General features: G+C 43.0%; 1 protein-coding gene across 2 annotated transcripts in view; it reads right to left on the bottom strand.

Moving 5' to 3' along the window:
* Window positions 1–1,148: 1,148 nt before the first annotated feature.
* Window positions 1,149–8,701, bottom strand: part of SETX (senataxin) — an 81,073-nt gene continuing 73,520 nt past the window's right edge. For both annotated transcript variants that reach the window (XM_068552980.1, XM_068552981.1), the window contains exons 24-26: window positions 7,257–7,355; window positions 6,236–6,323; window positions 1,149–2,238 (exon numbers count right to left, since the gene is read on the bottom strand). In XM_068552980.1, the coding sequence (XP_068409081.1) occupies window positions 1,492–2,238; window positions 6,236–6,323; window positions 7,257–7,355 (934 nt within the window). In that variant the 3' untranslated portion in view covers window positions 1,149–1,491. The remainder of the gene's footprint in view (window positions 2,239–6,235; window positions 6,324–7,256; window positions 7,356–8,701) is intronic.

The raw sequence follows: 8,701 nt of genomic DNA, 5'->3' as shown, positions 1-8,701 counted from the left end.
AACCAAACATTTTTTTTAAAGCTCTTAATAACCTGCTTCAGTAGAATTCCTGATGAACACAAAGCCCTCTTTGCTTAAAAAGCAGATGACCGAAAAAGTTTCAAATGGTGCACATTCATCGTCAGGAATGCCTGCTTTCTCCCCCAAACTAGCTAGGGCTGCACAGCATTCACTACAAACGGCTAGTTCAAACAATGGTCAACTGCTACTAACACAGATTCTCAGTCTGTGATACCTCAACATCAGTGTGTGTGCGCTTGGAAAACCGGACTTTGAAATTAGGCAGCCCTGCCCTCATCCAAGTCTCTCAAATCTCCGCCCACCGTGGCCACTTCCTTTCACAGAAGCACAACCCCTCTAACCAGATCTTCCACCGCAGCGGTGTATTTGCGTCACTTACGATGGTTTCCAAAGATCACAGGAAATCTGTCAACTCTCTTCCTGTTCTCAGCTCCAAGTATTTGCACTCCTCTCCCGTCCTTCTCTTTTTAGAGGATGTTTCTCTCCTGCCTAAACTATTGTATCTGGTCTGCCCTATCTGGTTCCCAAGCTGCCCGGTGACCAGAATCCCTTGGGAAGATGCTAAACATCCAGCTTTTCATGAGTTGGATTCTCTTGGCGATCTACAGGCTTCCACAAGCCACCCCAGCACTGATCTAATACTTGGCAACCACTGGATTTGTAACCCACCAGTTGCAGGAAATTCACAATATGCTGGGGGCATCTGAATGACATTTCAAGAATTATTCTTTCATTTCACATTCTTGCATCTCACGAAGAATGAGAATTTTAGCTAGAGAACTATGTGCTCACTACAATAGGCAGACGAACTCGTCACAGAAATGTAATATCCTGTGCCAGGGTGCCTCGTCTAAAAAGGTGCATGAGTGGAACTTCACCTAACAGAGCTTTGCTTCCCAGGGTCTTGCCCAGGACACTCCAGTTGGTTTAACAGGACGAGAGGCATCTGACCCAGTGCACTGACTCGCTTCTCTCAGGCCGCCTTGGCTGTTAAAGACGTCTGTTTGCTACAACAATCTTTGAAAGGACCTGCCCTCCTCCCACCTTTTGTTTTTTTAAAATATAAGGTTTGTTCCGTTGAAAATGATTAACATTTTAAGCAGGGGAAAGAAAAGCTGTCTACCGGATTAAATTTTAAAAGGATTCTGTTATTTGCTATACAAATATACATTCCAACTTTTACAGCATCCTCTCCAGTCTGACCTTTTCTACAGAAGAACAAGAGATCAACATTTGAAGTCTTCGACTTCGAGGACATTATTACTGATACACAAATGCCTTCTGAAAGCTTTTGCAACTGACAAAAAGTACTGAAGACGACCAAGAGGCCCATGTGTTAGGATACATTTTCTGTTTTCCAACAGCACACAAACTCCTTTAAGGAAAAAAGTAATCTTATCTGGACAGTCCTACTAGCTGGTCATCCGAAGTCTGCAGTAACGCTGTGGCTGACAGTCTCATTTGGCTCCACTATAAAAGCCTCCTCTTCTTTAAGCTACTGTCCTCCTCCTCCAGTCCCCCCTCGTCCCAGCCTGAGTTCCTCTTTGTGTGGTGGCTCAGAGAGCCACGCCTCTCCTGATCCCCCTCAGTGAAGGCCCTGGTCTCCCCCCTGTGGCTGAGTGCCCCCCCTTCCTGGGCACGTTTACTCGTGGAAGCGTTGGTACCAGCAGCTGGAGCGTCGCACTGCGCGTGAGGACTGTGGTTGTTCACAGCAGCTCCCTTGGCGGGGGGCTGCTGCCCGATACTGGTCGGATCCTGGTGACTTCCGGGGAAGCCTGGCTCTCCCAAGGGAGGCGTTGCTCCGGGATACTGGGGGCTCGAGGGCTGCAGCTCACTGAGGCATTTCCCTTTGGCTTCACAGCCCAAGCCCATCCTCCTAAGCAGTCGTGGGTCCCGAAGCCGGTCCTGAATGGGTGGCCTTTCAGGGTCCTTTGCAGTAACAGTGACAGTGGCTTCTTTGGAGTCAGAGGGTGAGGGGTACGGGGAAGAAGCAAAGGACATCTTGGCAAATTCACTGTCTAGCTTGTTGCTGGGCACTCCGCCCTGGGGTGTGGACACCTCTGGGGCGACAGCAGGAGGGTGAGTCAGACTTCTCTGCAGTACGGGCTTGAGTTTCAGAATCTTCATTGCATCGTGTCTATAGTTTTTGTCCCACGTCTTAATAATGGCACCACGCTTCTGTGCATCCTGAATCAGGTGATTCCAATGCTGGTTTTCCTTGAAACAAAGAGAAGGAAGAAAATTACATCCCAAAGAAACACTCATATGCTTGGGAAGCAGAGGTTCCAGTTTTCACTTCTGAACAAACAGTAAGTATACTTTCGTGAACAGATTCTCAAGAATCCACTACTCGTTAGACAAGGCTGAAAGGAAAAATAAGGTGGGATACAGAACGATAAAGCCACGCTGCTAGAAAAGAACACTGGGCACCACCTCTAAGAAAGAACTTCCACCATTTTACCACTGTTACTCAGGCCACGTAGTGAATTAGCTGTCATGCAAATCTGTACCAACTGCCGGTAGCCTCATGTAGCTATATCTAAACTTCAATTAAGCAAAATTAAACATTCATTTCCTCAGTTGCACCAGCCACATTGCAAGTGCTCAGCAGCCGCATGTGACCAGGGCTAGGATCCCGGACAACACGGACACAGAAGGGCTGCGTCATCCCACCGAGTTCCCTTGACACTGCTGATCCTAGAGTCTTGCCTGCCTCCGGCCAAGGCTAACATTCTGGAAGGGGAAGGCTTGGTTTCAGAAAGCTCTAACTTTTGAGTGCATGCTGACTGTTCTAGAAAGAGGTCCATAGCTTTCATCAAGCTCCCAAAGGCTTTCCCAAACTCCAAAGGGCTAAACCATCTTAATCCGCTGAGATAACTATTCCAAGGATATTGTCCCACTTTTGTCTCTTTTCTAGAAGAGCTTAAGTTATGAAAAGCACATCTAAAGGGAAAAACAAAACAAAACAAAAACCCAACTCACGCATCTCTCCTCTCTTCCTTTTAGAGTTTCCTCAGCAATAAATTGCTTCTTTACAACCATCAGAACTTGGGCCTCTTTAGACAGAAGAAAGAGAGAGTATGAGGGAGGAAAAAAGACGGAGACTGAAGGAAAGAGAAGAAAAGGATAGCTCCCCTCATGGGGGCTCCTGCACTACTCATGAAGGTGGGTAAGGGTACAGCAGTGAAGCTGCATACACAGTACTGACCTGCTGTGTGACCTTGGTCAAGTCACTTGACCTCTCTGAGCCTGTTTCCTCACTGTAAAGTATGAATAGTATTTTATTTAGATGACTCTAAAATGCGCTTTGAAAAAAAATAAAATGCCCTTTATTTTCACGTTTTACCATTTCTGACTTTGGGGTGCCTCTTGGCCAGGCAGCAGTTTCCATGTATGTAATCCTGGAGGAATTCATGGCTGGGTGACTACAACCTCTTGACTTTTAGCCAACAAACCGCTTTTAAAAAGAATGAGTCCTGGCTCTTGCCTGAAAAATCTTTCCACAGACATCCTCTGATAAGACAAGAAAGTACCAGCACTACAACTTGGAGAATGGAGATCAGAAGTTGGAAGAAACCCCGGGGACCACAGTGGGGTCGTCTCATGAGACGCCTCTGACTGCACAGGGAACGGTTCGAGCGTGAGCAAGGGTAAATGGGATGGTGAATGGGGACGACCAGAGTGTTAGTCTGAAAGTGAGATGCTTTCAGGGGTATCTTAGTCCATCTATTTTGCTATATTTCCTATGTATGAACAAGAGTGGTATGACACTGGGTTGGCCAAAAAGGTTCATTCAGATGTTACAGAAAAACCCAAATGAACCTTCTGGCCAACCCAATAAAAATCTGTCTAAAGTCTAAAAAAGTTCTTTCAGTAACTATAAAACAAAAATTCTAAGTGAAAATAAAGTGTCACAGTTCAATAGTAGAACATAAAATAATGATGCCCATTATATAACTAATGGCTTCTTGGATTTGATAAACTATGCCGGCAATGCAGGCCTCACAGGGTCTTTTAAAGTAAGTCGTGCAAATCAAGTGCACGGTACGGTGACCGCATGCACCAGGAAGGTGCATATGAGCAGTACCAGGCTCCGATCTCCCTGACTCAGGAGAGCTCTTGAGAGTCCTACCCTGTGGCTGGAATGCAGATGTAAAGCAGATGGCCTTGCTGCTATTTCTGCCAATTCTACTGCACCTAAACTTGCTGTTTAATCCAATCCCTAGATCACAAAAACATTTCTGAGAAGGAGCTATTAGTCTTGATTTCTCAGAGGAAACCAAGTGCCTTAATCACTGATTCCATCTCCATAAGGGAAACTGGGCTGAAGAACCAAAAAAAAAAAAAAAAAAAGAGGCTGGGGTGGGGGGAAGCCCAAGGACAAATACGTTAAGTTGGATTGCAAGGTCCAAACGATAAACTGCAAGTTTTTCTATTCTGTTCTGTCGGTCTCTTTTTGTCACACTGGCTTCCCAGAGTGAAGATAATAACGTCTATACCGCAGCTAGATGTCAGTGGGCTTCAAATCTGCGTGACGGTGACTCCGGGGCTCACAGAGACTTCCTCGGGGGGATGTGAGAACGTTTTCTGGGAATCAATTTCCAAACCTCAGCTTCCAAACCCCAGTTCCCTATGTCCTCCTGGGGCTTTTCTGCCCTTCCACTCCATCCTTCACAACCACCACAACTCTCACCTGTCCCAAATCTGACCACAGGGCGCACGGCTAGGGGAGGTAAACACGCCTGGGTGTCAAATAGAGGGGGTGGTAAACAGAGGGGTGCCCATGAAGGCTCCCGCTATCAGGGCATCTAAGAGACACAGCTCTATAAACATTTTACTTTTCGGGTTTGAACATTATCAAAATTCAACTGTGTGAAAATAATAACTATTAATACATTACTCAACTGACAAGATATCGTTCGTTAATACTCAGATCCTTATGGTCACAGGAAAAATAATTTTTTAAAAAACTCTTTGAGGTAACTATAGATTCACAGGAAGTTACCAAAACAGTACAGAGGTTCCACGCACCCTTCACACAGTTTCCCCAAATAGTTATGAAAACCAATTCTTTAAACTTCCAAATTTACATGTAAATTTTTTGTGGCAGAAAAGCCTAACAGTCATATTAACAGAAAGGCTTTTAATTATGAAAATATATAAACTACCCCCACTGAATTTTATCCTAAACAGTATAAATGGCAATTCAATTTTAAAGAGCAGAAAGAATAACACTGCTCTCTATTCCACTGGATATATTTAAGAGTGGCATAATGGATTTATTTTTAATAGCTTTATTTTTAAATGTCAAATGTTTACAATACATTAGAAACAAAATCTTTATCAACACTTACGATAAAAAATTTTCAATATAAACTTAAAAACGGAGGATACACAGCTTTTAAACATTCTTTCAAGGGGGTACACAAACAACAAAGGTTGAAGACCACAGATCTAGGTAAGAGTTGAATGAGAAAGATTGTATTTGTGCGCCCTCTGGTGGAACTAACCAAAACAGGGGAAAAACCTACTGAGTTGGCACCTCTCCTGAGATAAACCAGTGACTCTGTTAAATACAGAAATTAGAGAAACTGAGTTATTACACCTAATGAGACAGGCAGCAAATATATGCTTTATCTAGCTGTGATTCACCAAATTAAGCTGCACTATTTGTCGACCACAGATGTAAACTTGCCCCTCCTTCTAGAGGAGTATCTGTACTGATGGAGGAGCTCCGATGCCACTCACCCCTCAAGGGAAATAGCAAGCAGTGCTGCTCTGAGTGCCAAGACAGAAATGAAGATCCAAGCACTTCCCTGCACATTCCCCCTCTCTCTGGCATGAAGCTAGGCTAATAGCCACATTTACTGAGTGTTTACTAAGTGCTAACCAATCTTCTAGCACTTTACATATATGGGTTTACATGTCTTCCTAACAATTCTACGATGTGGATACAATTTTTTTTAAAGGTCATCTTGAGAGTAAACTACGGATACCTGGGTCTTGGGCTAAGAAAGGGTGAGCGGTTGAGGCATTACAAAAGCTCCCAGGAAGAAGCTGCTGGAGGACATAACAACCAGGGGGGAAGAGGCTCATTATTGTCTGTAGCCTCGAAATCATTCCACTTTGATGAAAAATAAAAACAAAACCTCAACCCGGTATCAGTCATGATGGGCAAACTCCGGAGTTCTCTGGTTCTCTAGAATGTACCTACCATCAGGGTCCTCAAATGTCCCAGGATGAAGAGGCTGTACTTGGCTCGTGTGATGGTGACATTCAATCTCTGCAAACTTGCCAGAAACCTAAGCAACGGAAGGAAAAAAAAAAAGTTACTTCTTTCTTCAGAATGACTCGGCATGTCAGTGTAGGTGAGACACAGGCGTTTCAGACAGCTTTTCTTGGGCTCCTGCTTTAAGGTCATGGTGCAGGACCTGGCACAGAAGCAATTCCCATTAAGGACAGCAAACAAACAAGATGCCCAGTGCTTTCTTTCAAAGTGATGCACCTGTCTGTCGATTTCCTATTTTGACTTGGATGAGATATTGGAAATTTTAATGGTATGATTTTTAAGCCTTAAAAGATCCTAAAAATATGATAGTAGATCAATGATGACACATACCATGGAGAGGAACATGCCCCTGCAAAATATACCGGATTCAATAATCTGTTTCACTCTTATCAAGTGAAAAAACAGATTCACACTGTGACATGGGTTAATACACAAGGTACCAAGAGAAGCAGACCTAACAGTGGATCAACTTCACAACTTAAAAAAGAAACCTTCAAGATATTACTCAATTTTTTATATAAGAAAATAGAGCAAACGATGGTATTCTCTAACAGTGATTAAAAAGATCTAACTCGGGGGCTTCCCTGGTGGCGCACTGGTTGAGAATCTGCCTGCCAATGCAGGGGACACGGGTTCGAGCCCTGGTCTGGGAAGATCCCACATGCCGCGGAGCGACTAGGCCCGTGAGCCACAACTACTGAGCCTGCGCGTCTGGAGCCTGTGCTCCGCAGCAAGAGAGGCCGCGACAGTGAGAGGCCCGCGCACCACGATGAAGAGTGGCCCCAGCTCGCCGCAACTAGAGAAAGCCCTCGCACAGGAACGAAGACCCAACACAGCCAAAAATAAATAAATAAATAAATAAATACAAATTAAAAAAAAAAAAAAAAAAAAAAGATCTAACTCTGGATCATAAACAAGCAAAGAATCAATAATGACAGTTACCCACCCAATTGAGCCTTGCATGGCATTTGCTCTGACACATGTAACAATAACACAATCTTTCTGACGACCCTGGAAGGCATCCACGGTATCTACTTCTGCTGGCCTATTTACGAAGAGAGAAACATATTTACTGACAAAAGATAATTATTAAATATACATATTTATACAGTAGTATTTCTTAGATACTTTTTTAATGCTATCTTTTTAAATTGGAATAGAATTCACGTAACACAAAATTCACCATTTTAAAGTACACCATTTGGTGGTGTTGAGTCATTCACTACGGTGTACAGCCATCACCGCTATCTAATTTCATAGCGTATCCATCACCCAGGAGAGAAGCCCTGTGCCTATCAGCCATCAGTCTCTATCTCCCCCTCCCCAGGCCCTGGCAACCACTAATCTACTGTCTGTCTCTATGGACTTTTCTATATGGGAAATTTCATATAAATGGAATCGTAAAATATGGGACCTTTTGTGTTGGGCTTCCTTCACCTAGCATGTTTTCAAGGTTCATCCGTGTCGTAGACTGTAACAGTACTTCATTCCTCCTACGACTATTAGCCTGTACAGATACACAGTTTATTTTTCACCTATGTACAAATTTTCGACATTTGGGTTGTTTCCACTTTTTGACTATCATGAATAATGTTGCTACGAACATTCACGTACAAGCTTTTGTGTGAACCCTTTCTCAATTCTTTCAGGTATGTATCTAGGAGTGGAATTGCTGGGTCACGTGGTAATTCTATGTTCAACTTTAGGAGGAACTGCCAAACTGTTTTCTACAGTTTCTCACCAGCAATGTGTATGTATTCCAATTTCTCCACATCCTTGCCAGAACTTGTTATTGTTTTTTTTTTTTTTGTAATGATAGTCATCTTGGTGGGTGTGAAATGATATCTCCTCACTGTGGTTTTGATTTGCATTTCCCTAATGACAAATGATGTGGAACAGCTTTTCATGTGCCTGTTGGATTTTTATCTTCTTTTGAGAAATGTTATTCACATCCTCTGCCCACTTAAAAAGTTAGATTATCATTTTATTAAGTTGTATGAGTTCTTTATATATCCCGGATATGACTTATCAGATAAATATTTTGCACGTATTTTCTCCCACTCTGTGTGTTGACTTTTCACTCTTTTGATAGTGTGTCCTTTGAAACACAAAAGCTTTTAATTTTTAAGAAGGCCAATTTACTTCTCCTTTGGTTACTTGTGCTTGGGTATCATAGCTAAGAATCTGTTGCCTAATCTGAGGTCATATAAATTTACCTTTGTTTCCTTATAAGTTTCATAATTTTGTCTCTTAGACTCAGGGCTCTAATTCATTTTGAGTTAATTATTGTATACAGTGTGAGACAGGGGTCTAAAATTCATTCTTTTGCATGTGGATATCCAGTTATTCCAGCACCATTTGTTGAAAAACTATTCTTTCCCCAATGAATAG

This window comes from Eschrichtius robustus, chromosome 10 (genome assembly GCF_028021215.1).
Source record: "Eschrichtius robustus isolate mEscRob2 chromosome 10, mEscRob2.pri, whole genome shotgun sequence".
NCBI lineage: Eukaryota > Metazoa > Chordata > Mammalia > Artiodactyla > Eschrichtiidae > Eschrichtius > Eschrichtius robustus.
Note: the sequence above shows the minus strand (reverse complement) of the source record. Positions and strands in the feature narration are given on the sequence as shown.